This window comes from Cynoglossus semilaevis, chromosome 13, assembly GCF_000523025.1.
Source record: "Cynoglossus semilaevis isolate Cse_v1.0 chromosome 13, Cse_v1.0, whole genome shotgun sequence".
NCBI lineage: Eukaryota > Metazoa > Chordata > Actinopteri > Pleuronectiformes > Cynoglossidae > Cynoglossus > Cynoglossus semilaevis.
The window spans coordinates 15,777,438-15,793,706 of record NC_024319.1 but is presented as its reverse complement, the minus strand read 5'-3'; the positions used below and the strand labels follow the sequence as shown (position 1 = coordinate 15,793,706).

At 39.6% G+C, this 16,269-nt stretch overlaps 1 protein-coding gene across 3 annotated transcripts; it reads right to left on the bottom strand.

Annotated features, from left to right (window-relative positions):
* Positions 1 to 7,086: 7,086 nt before the first annotated feature.
* On the bottom strand, positions 7,087 to 13,329 carry LOC103388750 (alpha-N-acetylgalactosaminidase-like). Of its 3 annotated transcripts, none has more exons than XM_008323884.2 (9): positions 13,249 to 13,329; positions 12,166 to 12,322; positions 11,878 to 12,018; positions 11,073 to 11,284; positions 10,908 to 11,002; positions 10,194 to 10,355; positions 9,684 to 9,881; positions 9,401 to 9,541; positions 7,087 to 9,244 (listed from the first exon to the last, which is right to left on the bottom strand). In XM_008323884.2, the coding sequence occupies exons 2-9, from the start codon at positions 12,318 to 12,320 to the stop codon at positions 9,041 to 9,043; spliced, it is 1,308 nt and encodes a 435-aa protein (XP_008322106.1). In that variant the 5' UTR covers positions 12,321 to 12,322; positions 13,249 to 13,329; the 3' UTR covers positions 7,087 to 9,040. The 3 variants fall into 3 exon arrangements, with proteins under 3 accessions (XP_008322106.1, XP_008322103.1, XP_016893709.1); XM_008323881.2 differs by having other exon boundaries at positions 13,205 to 13,324; XM_017038220.2 differs by lacking the exon at positions 13,249 to 13,329 and having other exon boundaries at positions 12,194 to 12,325.
* Positions 13,330 to 16,269: the final 2,940 nt, after the last annotated feature.

The following is a 16,269-nucleotide window of genomic DNA, read 5'->3' as shown; positions in this document are numbered from 1 at the left end:
CTTTAACTCATTTTGGAAAAACAACTATTTCTAGCCTGATAGAGTTTTGTAGTATTGTGTGCGTATATATATATATATATATTTAGAGATGTAGTTTATTTGTTTTTTTCCTCTTGTTTGAGTACGTTTACTTTTTTATTACAGATATCCAAAAAAAAAGATATTTTAGGGGTTTTTTTTCAGTTTTTTTTCTTTCAAATAGACAGCAAATTAGCAAAAATAATTAACCATATTTATTTTCCTTTTTCTCCACCTCACTCCATCTCATGGAGACAGTTAGCAGTGAAGGTAAAGCATATATGACTAACTTTTGACTATATATTTCTGTCAAGCTGTCTGGTCTACATTATATGTCATTTTAAGCTAATACACAACTAAATCATAATAATTTTACCCTTTATCCACCTACCTGGTGGATAAAGGGTTAATATGTGATATGCTTACAGGTGTACCTCTAGCTTAATTCATTTAACTTAATGGCATTTTTTCAGGCCTATAATAGCTTAGCATGTTTCATAGAGCATGAAATGCCAAAAGCGTTCGTGCTTCATTACTCTGTGCTGATGTGGTTTGGTGTTAATGTCACATATTTCACTGGCGTCTGCCATTCTAATCCTACTTCTTGGTTTTTTCCTAAAGTCAAATTTGTCCTTTTCCAAAGCTCAGTGATGTGGATCACATCTGTCGCACTCTCTTCATAACTGTGCTAAAAGGCCGTAGTTTATTTTGATTCCAACTTTCATTCCGTGTATAAGTAGCCACAGCACTGGTGGACGCCCTGCGAGTGAACGGTCAGTCTGACACTCTACCAAACTGAGACACACCTCCTTGTGCATGTCCTTATGTGACCCGACGACCTCATTTAGACCCACACGTGCGCGTTAGCATGCACACAGACAGACACCTCATTTATTCCTCCTAATTTCTAACCAGAATTGGTTTATGCTAACCACAATTCCAGCCTTTAACAGTATTCTCAAATTTTACAGAGACAGTTATTTTCTAATTAGTCAATTATCTCTCACAACATAACTCACACCAACTGACCTCTCAGCAATTGTCCAAGTTATTCATTAGTTATATTACAGTAGGACAGTGGCAAAGACAGAGGTCAGCATCACTGATAGTAGGCAGAGTGTGAAGACTTCAACAACTTTCCATGATTGATACACTGTAGCATTAGCATCACCCAGAGCAGAAGTCCACAATAAAGAGCAATGCAGCAGAGCAGAAAGTCACATCAGGTTTATCTTTGCGGTTAGCTGGATCATTAGCTACATTTAGGTACAACTCCTCAAAGTCAAAGATCCTCAAAATACTGGAATCCAAGGATATTTGGCCAAAGTGTGAATTTTAGAGCTCTTTAAATCCTAGACTGGACACAAACAGACCCAATAATCCTCAGAACAAAATACTCACTAAATCATTCCAAAAAACTGTTGCCAATTTGACATCTTCCAAGTCATTTATTTAGGGACCATTCAAAATAACTCTGCCGAGTTACAAAGAAACAGAATAAAAGCTTCCTAAGTTCTAACTCATGTTTAACCGATTTGTTTTCCTCATTTGACTCATTGTTGACTCTTCATCACTGCAGCCAGACAGACACTGAGGAGACTACAGTTCTCCATCATGCTGTGAAAATTAAAGCCGTCAGCTCCTGGACTCACTCAAGTGCAGAGCTCCTCCTAGTGCTCAGCAGGTCTGAGTGTGGAGTTGAGCAATTTCACTGGTACTGAGAATGGAAAGCAGAAGCAGCAAGAGCAGGTGTTGCACAACTGATTTTTTTTTTGCTCCTGGCCACAGAACGCAAGTTTGGTTTATAAAGTTTCACACACACAAAAAGTAACAGATGTGTATGCTTGATCAATGATTCAGGATTCTAAGAATCACCCTCAGATAAACAGATACCAGAGAAAGAGCGGCTTCTCTGGTACAGACCGGGCAACGTTTTCTCAGAAATGTCAGTGTGATCATGCATCACTGGTGGTAAAGACATGGCAGACGCATCTAAAACCAGAGAGGAAAAAAAATAAAAACATGCCTTATCATACCTGTTAATCTCCTTCTGGTGGTTTAGACTTTAGGAGCGAGTTTATACAGGACAGGCTTAAGTCTGTTAATGTTGCTGTGAAAATGTGTGGCACTTTTTTTTTTTTTTTTAAATGATTTGCCCTCAATAACATATTGAACAACTGTTAGATGTGTTATATGGGTCAAAACATCTAAACTTTACACAAAAACTTAATATACACAGCCCTAGAAAGATTCTATCTAGAACTCTCCAGCAAAAATTGTCACGACTCAATTTCATTACTCAGAGACAGAAATATTAGGTACAGTTTCTTTATTAATACAAGTTCAAACACAAGCAGGATCACAATGGAAATCAATCAAAGATTCAGGCTGAGCAACGAAACAAAACACACTTGGACACACACACACAGAGACAGACAGACAGTAAAAACACACAGGCTGAGAAGGTAACGTACGACAAAACTCACCCAGTGGACACAGAGAGCAGAAACGACAGCATGCAGCAGTCAAAGAACGACTGAGGTGTTGAAGGGACATATTTATATCCCATCAGGCAGCAGGTGTGAGGAGTGAGACTAATGAACAGCACACAGGTGACAGTGATTAAACTGATCCCTCAGGCAGGTAGACACGCGAGACTGAATAATCTGAATAATCACACGGCAGCTGTGAATTAATCACAAACATCGTGAATAGTCGTAGCTGTTATTAAGTATGATTAATCTACATAAATAAAAATTCTCAAATATGACCAAAAATATGTTCTGTTTATTGCTGCAACATAAGATGTTGTTTGTTTTATCAACCTTGAATCACATGTTGGACTTTTTTTAGCCAATATTTCTTTCATATTCCCAGGTTAACTGCTGGCCTGGGGAAAATTCATGTGTGGGCGAAAAGGCCACTGTTTACCACATGTGACCCATGTAACCTCCACTGAAACCATGTGGTGCCCATGTGGCCCAGCCTGTACAGCCTTGACCTGGATATGAATCTCCTGAGGTTCTGTACACTCTAGTTCCTGTTTTATTTTGTCGGTCTCCTCCTTGCGTGTCGTCGTGTCATGTTTTATTTCAAGCCCTTGTTCTTCACTGATTAATCAAGTCTGTCTCTAACTGTTTTCACCTGTGCGTCTCTTCCCAGACACTGTTATTTAGTGTCTGCATCTCCCCGGTGTCAGGGCCAGTTTGTGGACTCAGTCTCCCCTCAGTTCCATCCCTTTGTTCCCACAGTCTGCTGCTCATGTGTGTGTGTGTGTTTTTGGTTGGGTTTCTTTTTTTGTCTTTCTGCTCAACTTGCTCCAACCTCTGCCACGTCATCAGCCTGAACGTTGTTCATGTCAAATATGTTGATTAAAGACCAAAGAAAATCCTCCCCAAAAACCTCAAACATCTGTCACCTTGATTAATGGATTTATTTAAAATCGCTCATATTAGCTTTTTGGTGGAAAATAGAGAAAGAAAGACTTCCAGTGATCACAAGTGGACATCTTAGTAATCAAAACCTGCTCCGGCGTGTGTTGCAGTGGTTATGTGTAATCAGTGACATCACTGTATGTCAGCTAAAGCCGTGATCTGATAATCAGTCTGTCGAGACATCTGATGTTTGATGGTAAAAAGATGATGTAAAATACAGGTAAACGCAGCACTTTCAGACCATGCGTTGATCGACATTCGTCATGACACAATACATGGAAAAGGAAAACAAACAAGCACAGTTGTCTGACCTCAACAAACACAACATGTATTCTGATCTCTGCGTTATTAAAAGCTCCTGTATGCTGGAAGCATTTGTTTACGTATCATTAGCAATCTGCTGCCTGGGTTCCGTCTCCGTCGTAATATTAAAATATAAATAAAGATACACCAATAGTTTTCTGACACATTTTCCACAGACCTTTGGATCTCTAGCCAACAGATATTAAGAGCAGGGTCTGGGACGGCTCAAGACACAGAAAAACAACAGCAGGACATCATCCAACGTCTTGACAGATATCACACTGCTGCACTGCTTCTCCTGTTTTTTTCCATGTGTATTTTTGACAATGTGGTATTATATGATGAGAACTACTAGCCTGTTTTTTTCCATGTGTATTTTTGACCATGTGGTATTATATGATTATATGATTTTTGCCTCCTACTGGTGAAAGATCGTGTCAACAGTCAGCCAGCATGTCATTAGAATTATGTGAGAACTCCAGGTCACGCGACAAATGTTATTAATGAAAATGACTGTAAACATCAAATGACGAGTCTGAGCAGTGCCGGTCACCGCCCTGTTAGATCAAGGACACGGATTATATCCCATGCTTTTGTATTTTGATTGTTCTCACACCATTGAACTGCAGCAGGTTAGTGGAAACTCAAGTCACTTTTTTAATAAAAGACAGATGTTGGAGGGAAAAAAGGTTAAAGAACTTCTTGAAGGACAGAGAAAGAGTAAGAGAGGGAGAGAGAGGGGGAGAGAGGGAGAGAGAGAGAGAGAGAGCACCTTCTCCTACTGAGTTACATGGATTACATAAGAGTTGTGTTTTTCCATCACGGTCCAAGTGATGAATTATTAGCCATAGTAAAACTCTGCCCCACCAGGGAGATCTCACCAGGAATCATGTGACTCTGGTCATGAGAAGTGTTTGATCTGTGGTCACTCAGGTCAAAGATTGCTCTCTGTAGGGCCGACTGACACAGAACACACTTGGCCTACATATTCAAGATACATGCTGTCGTTTCTGTACATATATACCTGCTTTTGTGTGTTTTAAGTACTGACACCATTTGCCTGGGATTCAACATCTTTCAGCGGCTCCAGGAAGACAGAAACTATGGAACAAAGATCAACTTAATCTTCGTACCATTGTTCCTGTTCCTGTTCCCAACTTTTCTCAGATGTTGTTAAATGATTTACAACATGTGAAACCAATACTGCATTTAAGAAGGGCTAGATCTCATCTCACTTCCTTTTAGCTTATCAACAAGATTTTTTCTCTGTTTTGAAGAAAATATTTCTCTACTGCCAAATAAGGCAATGTCCCTAGGGCTCTGCTTCTCTCTACGTCTTTATTTTACACTTATTTTATACCAAATGTTTCCTTAAATGTTTTTCAGTTTGTCGACGCAAATGTTTGTGGAGGACACTGAGAAAAGAACATCGTCTTTGAAGAAGAGGGAACAAAAAAAATTGGCTAAAGTGTGTAACTGAGAAGAGAAGGAGAGACAACAGATGCTGGGATTGTTGAGCAGCTTTTCCCAAACAGATGATGAAGAAGGAAGTGCACAGAGGAGAAGTCCAAGTTAAGAATGCAAAAATGAATTAATGAATTGGATGGAGAAATGGAAGGACATGGCAAGTAGACAGGGCCAAGAACTGGATCTGGCTACTGGGAAAAAGAAATTTGAGTACATGGTGGAAGACAAACAAAGGCACTTTAAAGGTATTTTATATCAGAGAAGCCAAAGTAAAAGCAAAGTTAATAATTTCTCACAAAAATAAATAAATAATGGGACTACAAACAACAATCACAGCCAATCACAATCCCTCTATTTTAATTATGAAAACTGGTACTAATTTTCAACTGTGGCAAACAGTTAAAAAAAATACTTGCGAAAAAATGATAGAAACATTTCAGTCTACGTTGGCTCTGATATGACGTATGATATCGCTAACCTTAGCATAGTTAGCGTAGCAGCTTGATGAGGATTTCTTGTGTGCAGAAAATGTGTCGTTGGACATCAGTGATCATGGTAATACAAGGATGTGATACAAAAAGGACCACAGCCGTGTTTAATCACCACTGAATACAACATGTGTGTACACACATGTTTTGTGTGTGTGTGTGTGTGTTTCTGTGTGCATCACATACAGCAGTGTGTATACAACAGATGCACACACATCCTGCCCCCTGCTCCTGGAAAGGCAACATGGGAGATGTGTTCAATGACAGTTTGTGTACGAGAGTGTCTCTCTGTGTGTTGTCCATTAAATGTGTGTGTGACTGAAGTCTCTGTGTGTGTGCTCGGTCTATCAGAGAAGTGTCCCCCTAGCAACAGTGAAAAAGAATGCATGTTTAATCAGTTGATCTGATACATGTGTTTACCATGGAGCACTTATTAAAAATGTCGAGTGGGGAAATATAAACCCCTGTATCCACAGGAACAACCTACAGAAACTTAAAACCATACTTCATTATTATAAATATGTTTGGACTTAAGCAGCAGGAGGAATTTCCATGAAATTCCCCATAAGTTGTGTTTAGATCATTTGAAAAATAACAGAGATGTGAGTTCAAACCTCCCCACAGATGTTTCCTCCCACTGGAAACATGTGCTCTTTTATCATTCACTGTGACACTGGTCCTTTTTGTTCTTGTTTAATATAAAAAGATACCGTTAATATCCTGTTTGATAACAGACACCTTGGTAGAACAGAGATGTTTTTAAGAACTTTTCTGCTGTTCGAAAAGGCATTTAGGGTGAAATCACAGACAACATTTAGCTGTTTTGCTAATAGAGGAATCTTTAAGGTCAATGCTTTTTTGTTATATTTAGGAGTATATTTATTTTGGTCTTTTGGGTGATTATATTATATTATATACAGAGTACAGTGGGTTTTTCTTATTTATTTAACTATTATCTTATGGCTAAACTGCAGCTATTTTAAGCTAAATTGTATTTCTTATGTTTCAGTTGCACTTGGTACATCTAGCAAATGAAGCTGCTTTTTTCAGCTATTTAGTTTGCTTAGTTTAATACTAAGATTTTGCTGTTTCTGGGCTAACCTTTAGCTAGCTTTTTCAGCCATTGTTTGCCACTGTTTCAACTTTATTTATTGTATTTCCATAGCTCATATTTGAGCTTCAAGCTACATCTTTAACGGGACATTTTATTTCAAATTAACCATCAAACTTTTAAAACAACATGTTCCATCATGGCAAAGAATGTGACCTTTGTTTGGGCTACAAAGGCTGTCTTAAGAGCATCTTGACTCAGTCTTGGGTCATGTTTGATTCTGTTTAGCACCTTAACAAACACCAAAGCTTGCACTGTGAACAGCCTGTAATGTCTAACACTTTTATTCAACTTCAATTTCTCAATATCAGAAAAGAAAAATACCAACTAATACACTCCATAGAAAGTCTGTGCATGTACATCATCTGACTGACTTTAAATGTCAAAACACATTTCCCTTCTATTTAATGTTGATACTTCGAGATAATGATTTCCATCAGTCAGTTCAGTTTACCAGACTTCCAAACTGTCAGCGGAGATGCACTCCAGCTTATTCCTGTTGAATAGTTGAAAACAGCTGAATGGCTCTGGGCCTCTGTAAATATTTTGTGTCAGCATATACTGTAAGATCCAAACACACAAATACAACTGTCAGGCCGTTTGATGTCTTCCTTTGTGGATTCACCCGTGACTGATGGCAGCTGGCAGAGGGGCACTGACCCACACTGAACCCGGGCAGGCCTATAGGGGGCTCTGCAGTGGGAAACACGTGGGTGGACATGGACCACTTCCTCAGGCTCAGCAGAACCCGGGGCCACAGGAAGAGTCCAGTAACAACAGGGGGCTCAGAGCAGCACAGCTGGTAAAGAGGGTCACCCCAGTACAAAAGCTCCACATGAAAACCTTGTGTTAAACTCTAAAATGGAGACGATGTCCGTCTGTGCGTCCTCTGTCTCTGTCGAGAAGGCGGTGATCTGTTTCTTAGCACCGTGAAGATCTAAATAAGGGAACAGATCAGAATCACCTGCACCTAAGGGTAATAGCTGTTCTCAGTATGAAATTCCTCAGAGCTCAAAGTCACCAAGGAAATGTGCGAGTCAAGTCAAAGTGGGGCCGTAGGGTTTAATTAATCGATGTCTGGATCACAGAGGAAACATGTGAGTTTGAATCCCCAGAACCACAGGAGATGATGCCAGGTAGAGTCCTCACGGAGCTCCAGTCACATGTCCAAAACTGACAGAAATACAGTTTGTGTATTTGCATTTGCTGGGAATTAAACTGAAGGGATTGGAACCATATTCAAAAACGACATTTGACCCAGGAGGATATTTACAGAATTTAGAAAAAAATCTTCGCGAGCACTGAAAACTTCCAAATGTCGGATGAATAATTAACACCATTTTTATTGCACTTTTAGTCTAGTTGAAGCTCAGGTCACCTTAGTAAAAAGAAAGTTGTTTTTTCTACTGATACTTTACCTAATTCACCATCTTTTTATTAACTGTACTTGTAAATTTCAGTGTCATTCATTAATTATGAAAATGATTACTTTAATTTTCATGTATAATCAGTCATTCTAACATTTGTTTGTTATAATCCCATGATAACAGTTCAGGTATCAGATAACTGTTCACACAGGCTTGGACCAATCATGGTGCATTAACACACTCTGCTGCCACTTTAGTCACCATTTAAAATGCCCAATAAACATTACAGTATTTTTCTGAAGCCACTTGGTTAAAATTATTCAGTGATAGCAAATGCCAAACCCAAAGATACTCTGTGTGAAATATTTGACAATGCTATAAAACACAAGCAGATACATTTCAACCTGCAGACAGATTCAAATTAGTTATTATTAGAGGCAGGCAGTAACCTGGAAGAACCAGCAGATGGAGACAAGTTTGAGTTTCTGTTTGAGAAATGACACACTGAATCAACTGAATCAAATATACACACGAGCTCGTGCACGCAGACCCACGCACACACATGTATATTAGGGCTGACAAACTATTAACATTTTGTTAGTCATAATGTATGTGTATGATAACTGTTTTTATTTGTGACAAATAAAAATGATGGAATTGTTCATATAAAAAAAATATGTGAAGAGAATTTGTTATTATTATTATTTTTTATGTCAAACATTTGAGAGTTTAGAGAAACCAGAGGAATGCTAGCGCTACATTTTGGATGACTGAGGAATCGCAGGTGCATGACTAAGTAGTTACAGCTTGATTTCAGTCATAATTTCAAGGGATTCGCTTCATTTTGTTTCCTTATAACACTGTGCTTTCAGCTTTCGGTTTACGATATCTCACATGTGACTCCTTTCTGTGTTGCTGGTGGTGAAGATGTAAACGTTGGGATTGTTGTTGTGGATAGACGTACCACATGACCACACCCGTGGGGTTGATTGAGACGGTGAAGTCTGTTGAAGCTTTTAACCGGGTCACTGTGGAGGACGTAAACACATCATAGACCTAGAAGCAAAAGAAGACAACCAATTTCATTAAATCGTTTGTAGCATTAATACCAAAAAGGCAACATTCAGTGGTTCAAAAATATATAAATAATTGTTTTAGATTTTCAGTAGGAGGTTAAAGGTGAGGCTGAGGGTTGGTGGGGCACAGTCATACCATGTAGTTGCCAGGTTGGTAGTTGAGTTTGGCCAGAGAGGTGTGGTATAAGAAGGGCATGTCTGTCCTGTGGCTCAGAAAGACCAGAGCGCTGGCTGAGTTTGACAGAGGCCTCCAGAACACATCAATATGACTCTTCTCCTTGTAAAAAAAAACCAAAAAAAAAAACCACACGAACAAAACGTCAAAACATCAAGTCTGACCAGTACTAGTGAAGACTCTAAACTGTGGTTCACAGGAACATCAGTTGTGAACAATCCGATGTGTCAGTGTTGGTGACAACCTGCACCAGACGTCTGCCCTGGATCCCCAGTGGGTCCTGGTTGATGGCAATGGCCGCCTTGTTCTGTAGGATGGCTGTGGCCCAGTTGTCCAGGTTTCGTAGGTCATTGGACATAATGAGAGGGGCTGCCATTATGGCCCACAGAGCCATCTGTGAACGGGCCTGTTCCACACTCAGACCAAAGTTTCCAATGATGAGCTGAGGAGAGTGAAGATGACATAAGTTATTGAAGATAAGAGACTCTCACACTACAGTAGACTCCATCAACATCTAAACAAGCACTTCCTTTATCTTGAACAAAAAATGAATTTGACACAAAAAAAAAACAATTTAGCCTTTTTCTATTAATGACAACACCAGGGAACAGTGTATGGTCAAAGGAAAACCACTGTGCCCACTGATTATTGTGGTCACCAGTGACCAACAGGTCCACATACAAATGTCCAGTTTTACAGTCCTTATTAATGAAGTCCTTTTTCAAGTGATTGTTCTTTTATCATTATACTGTACCATGTCGGGGTCATTCCATCGTCCAGGCCCTGCAGCTGGCTGCAGCACATCCTGGTTACTGGCAAACCACTCAATGATGCCTTGAACACTGTCCCAGGAATCCTGGATATCATCATAATTTCTCCACAGGTGACAGATTTCTCCCAGCAGTGAGTAGTTCACCTAAGAAGAAATGCAATTAATACTATTTCAGAACTCAAAAATATAGAATGAAAATTACACGTGTGACATGAAGACTATTTGCAGAGACAAAGAGTAATAAATATAAAATGAGTAATAAATGTAAAAGGTTTTAGTTACCAGGGGGAAAAAAAGCTGAAATTCAATTTTAAAAATGCAAATTCAGATTTGTGACATTTATTATTAACTTTGCAGGTTTTATTTTAGAATAATGACTTCATAAGTGTCATAATTAGGACCAAACATATCAACAAAATTGAATGTTCTCTGCTGCAGCAACAACCTAATGAGGCTGAAAACACTGATATGGTCATAACTAAATTAACATGATTTGTTTGCAATAAAGACTTGATTAACTTCAGGTCTTGGTTATATAGGTAATGACTCAATAAAGTTCCCTTGTAAGTAGTTTACGGACCATGTTTATGTGGCGTTTCTGTCTACATCTTGTAGATCATTTACTGTGAACAGATAAAGTCTAAAAGGCTCGTTCTGTCTCAGATCTCTCAGACTTGTTTTCACAGAGAGACTCACATTAGGTGGCAGTCCTCCCAGATAGGCCGGCCAGCTACAGGAGTACGCTATTGGTCTGCCTGTAGCATTCAAGGCCTTAGACATCTGAGGGTATCCTGTGTGTCACAACCATTGGTTGGTCCTCAGACACTCATCATGACATGCTCCACAGTCACATTTTCTTACCCAGCATCTGTTCTACAGGGTTTGAGTAGCAGCCATCAAACTTGAGATAGTCCACCCCCCAGCTGGCAAAGGTCTGGGCATCAATCTCAATTTTGTCCAGTGTGGTTCCAGGGAATCCCATACATGTATGAGAACCCATGTCTGAATAGATGCCCAGCTTCAACCCACGGTCATGGATGTACCTTGCAAGTTTTGCAATCCCACCTGGAAACCTGGGAAGAGCAGTTCAAGGAAAAATGTGAGCTGAGGGAGCGCTGCCCTAAGGACAAATCCGTCCGTGCTCAAGAATGTGCTTTGTGTCAAGCCACTGATCGTCACACACTAGGACTGGGTTTTATCCTACTTTGCATAATAAGTGATCACCATAGTTGATGTACCCTGTAGTTTATTGTAATCATATTTAGACCAGCAGTTGACAACCTTCTTCCTCCAGGCTCTCCTTATGTAGTTATGACTTATGAATACATAAGTCCCACCCCTCATTATGGGACCACAGACCTGTCTTATCTTTACATGAATGGCTGTCACGTACAACTGTCAGATCACTATTTGAGACAGGTCAAATGAGGGCAGTAACTGTTATTGGCATCAAATGTGGGTCAAAACTAATAAAACTGTAAAAGGTGACAGGCTTTAAACTTACAGCCTTGACATGAAACTAATAGTTGCAAAAAGGAGTAATGTTCAACTTGTAAAAGCGTGTAAACCTGTTTTATTTTGTTACAGTATTTATTCCAATGCACTAAAGAAAATTACTCTAACAAGTTTGCTGATAGTAGACAAGCCTATCCTTGAGTCAACCAACCTGGTTGGGTCTGGCTGCAGTCGACCTTGATCATCTCTCTGCTTAGACACCCAGCAGTCATCGATGATAACATACTCGTATCCAAGTTCTTTCCAGCCATCCTCAACCAGCCTGTCAGCCATGTCTCTGAACAGACCCTCACTGCAGCCAGGACAGTCAGAGGACAAAAGGTTTGTCAGCAATGTCTTCAACACATTCACTGTTAAATGTATGTATGTACATTTGTGTCACACGATTTGATACAGTCCATTTTTAAAAGTTACAAAAAGGTAGAGTAAATCATTATACCTGATGCAGTTCTTTGGGTCATACGTACAATCAATGTCACAGCGAAAGCGTTCCCAGGCCATCCATCCCATAGGTGGAGTTCTGAGCAATCCATTGTCCAGAGCCACAGTCAGGGAGAGCCCAGTGAGGAACAGGGTTAAATCTACGAGCTCCATCACTAAAAAAAACAAATATAAACAAATTACGAGCTCCATCACTAAAAAAAACAAAAAATTATTAATTAATTTTTGCCATTTTCTGCTATATGTTGGCTTAATGTTGGAACTATTTCTAGGCTAATTTATTTTTCTTAAAACAAATGTAGAGGCATTCTGGCTACCTTAAAGGGTTCCAACATTTAGCTTTGTTTGGAGAATGTTTTATTACAATCAGAATCAGATTCAGAATTACCTTATTAGTCATTGGGGGGAAATTCGTTTGTATAACAAAATAACTCCTGATGGAAATTAAGAACGTTTTCCAGGTAAACATGCAATGTAATAAAACAAATTAATAGTTTGAGAGCCAATAAATCAATCTGTACAATTATCTACAGCATACTCTGGATAAAATATTGATGACAGAGTTGGCAGCTAAATGTGAAAAGACATGAAAACAATAGCAGCTTAGTTTAAATTCTTAAATAAATTAACTTTTCGGATAACCTTTCCTGAGAGTATACTTAATTTTCATTGTAACTTACGTTTGTTTTTACACAATACACAATATTTCAAAATTAAGACAATTAAAGCAGGCTGAAAATTAGACAAAAACATTTGTAACGCTCTTAATGTCAAATGAATACGTCACGTATTAGTCTTAGTTAGTTTTGAGCTTTCTGTTTAACTTTAACACAAAAACTAACGACTGTACGATAACAAATAAGATTAACTTCCGTTATATGGTTAAAGTGTTACCATGAACTTTTTTATTAAACAAATTAACCATAGAAAAGCAGAATTGCTAAAGGGTGAATATAAAAGATAGTAGAAGAAGTAAATCACTTTCAGGTAAAGTAAACACAGAGAACACAACGTTACGGATGTGGCTTTTTTCTTACCTATTTACCTAAGCTTTACATCCCCTTTTTCGGTCAGTTCGTACCTGATAGTCAGTTAACGTTCCTCACTTCCTGGTATGGTCATGTGGTCCTGTAGGTCACGTGACTACACTACCTCACGTCAGTTAGCAAAACCGGAAACAGTTGGTCCTTGCGTCAGTTAGCAAAACCGGAAACAGTTGGTCCTTGCGGACTTAAGGCTCTTGTTTATCGTTATTAATAATAATAATAATAATAATAATAATAATAAGATATGTTGCCAGTAAAATATTGTACATTTTCAGGAAATGAAAGTTTGTTTGTTCAAATTGAGCTAAGAAAATAAATGTTATGCAACATGAGCAGCTCTCAACCATTTTTATTTTGTAAAAGGAGCTCTCAGAGCTCTCAAAAGGTTGGAGACCCCTGTTTTAGATGAATTTGCCAACACACATACTCACACAGACACATTTCCAATATACTGCATCAGTCCTTATCTTAACATACCATCTGTTTGTTTGCATGCAGTGTTCATAACATTCTTATTTACAGAGAAACCAGAAACCCTAGTTGCATTTACGACACTAAAGCAAGCAATGAGGCCAGAGAACAGTTTAAGTATGGGGAGAAAGGAAGAGGTTTCAGTAAGAAATGTAAAGAATAAAACCACAATTAGATTGTTTTTTTATTGATAAACAAACAATAACTATGTTTTGCTTTTTGGAGACTTAGAAATAAGTAGTTTTTGTATACCAGGTTTTTCGGGTAACAGTGAATCACAGTAAGCACAGAATTTGTAACACTGAAACTTCATAACATAGTAATAACAGCCAAGGTCATAAAAGAGTCCTTAAAAAATGAAAAGAACAAATATGCCCTCCTCAGGCCATAAAGTAAGTAGTAAAAACTAGATGAATTCAAAAGTGTGCGAAAGACATTTTAATACAGATGACCCTTAGGATCTCAGACACATGTTGTGTTAAAATGGATTAGTCATAGCAAAGACATATGCTACTGGCACCTGCAGTCCAATGTTGACAAGATGCCATTTTCCCATCCCTAGTGCCCCAATAGCTAACCCTGCTATAGTTCCCACAGTTCCCAGCCATGAAGACCACCTACCAGCTAAGGCTGCTGCTGCACCCACTGACACTCCTGCGGCCCCCACCACCCCCAGCAGGGCCCCAGCTTCCCCTCCTTTTCCCAGTACTGGAACTAAACCCTTAACTACGGTCAATAAAGTTACTGCCACTAGAGCGGCCCCTCCTATGACTTTGACTTCTCCAGCTGCTCGCCTCACTAAAGGCCCCCCAACTGAAGCCCCCAATCCCAGCTGACAAAGTTTGGCACCAAAGAAAGCAGCATTCAAAGCTTCCAAAGAGGATCCCTGGTTCATACGAGAGCTGACGTCCTCTCTGAGGGGTGTCTTTCCCGCTGCGTGCATCTTCATGGCACTTGTTACAACCACCTGTCCAGCATGGAGGGTGAGCATGGCTATGACAAACGTAGCCAGCATTCCCATGCATCCGACTAACATCCAGAACTGAAAATCTGAGGACTTTAGAAGCACATAGGCTATTACTGAGACCAAAGCCAGAAGGACTATAAACACAGCCTGGTGCCCTCCATAACCATACACCCCAAAGACTGACATCACAAAGGCCACCACAGTCATAGGTATCCCTGAGAATGCCAGGAAGTCCACGTGTTTGATGACCACTGTGTTGATCCATTCTTGGAGAGTTCTTTGCTCTATCTCTGCCTCTTTGGCTTCCATCTTCTTCCTCTCTATCTCCTCTCTCTGCTTCCGCTCGTTATCCCACGTCACCTTCTCCACAGCTCCATCAGTGTCACCTCCATTTTCCAGTTTCAGGATTCTCTGCTCGATCTGCACTGTGACTCTCTGTCTCTGCTCAGACTCTGTAACTTCAATCAGTTCCCTCTCCCTGACCCACGCTACAGAACCAAGGCTGCAACAGGCCTCACTCTGTTTCCAAAGTAGCTTCAGTACAAAGTGCAGGGGTGGTTTGAGCAGAGTGAAAAGGCATAGAGCCCACAGTAGACCCACCATGCCATAGTTTTTAACAATCCATTCAACAGCAACTCCAAGTTGAGCACCACTCAGAGTTGTCCCTATGGCCCCGGCCAGTCCTGCAGATACCCACAATACACCAGAATGTGTGTAGGAGGAACCACAACCCCGTGTAACCACAAACATTGAAGCTACCACAGCTGCCAGAATCACACCAGCAACCACAGAAGTCATGGCTATGGTCAGTGCTGTGGCTCCGATAAGGGTCCCAAGCCCCAGAGGACCAACTGTCTGCACTTCCTCTATCACAGGTTGAAGATATTCTGATTTAGTCATTGCTGACAGAGTCTGATCAACTGGGTCCTCGGTTGCTCCCAGTATGCAGCCTCCAACAGCCCCCAGGACAAAGCCCATAGCTGCCTCCTTCAAAGGATTACGAGAACCTGAGACATGACATGAGAACAAGTGTATGTGAGACACAGATGTAATTGTGTAGATTTACATTTATTTATTTATTTTGATAGTCTATATAAAGATATCGTAAACAACGTTTAAAAAAGTGACATTTTTGCCCCAAATTGCCCTGTTCTGGAGCCTTTAATTGACTATTGAGTTCACCTCTGATTTTTTCTTGTGAATATCCAAGCTTTTTTAGACACACAATTCTTGAATTTATTTTTTTGAGTAGGGTTGTGAAACTGTCAGCACGTGTGCGAGTCAAACATGGCCTTTCTAGTGGCCTGTTCTAGTTGGTCCAGTTTCACCAGCAAAGTCACACTGTTTCATTGATAGAGATCTTTACACCTACTACATGTGACTTTATACCTCTTGATACTACTTGAAAACTGAAAACATAATGTACAGCTTAATCCGGTATCACAGAAATATTTCTTTGTAGTCTTAACATGTTTAGTACAATGGAACTGCAGCACTAATACAATTAAACCTTTTCACACGTTTTCAGTCATTATTTGATGGATGAATGAAAAAAAAATACTAATGGATTAATAATGTGTTTTACCCAATTTTGTCTGTGCCATGTTGTTCCTCCTCT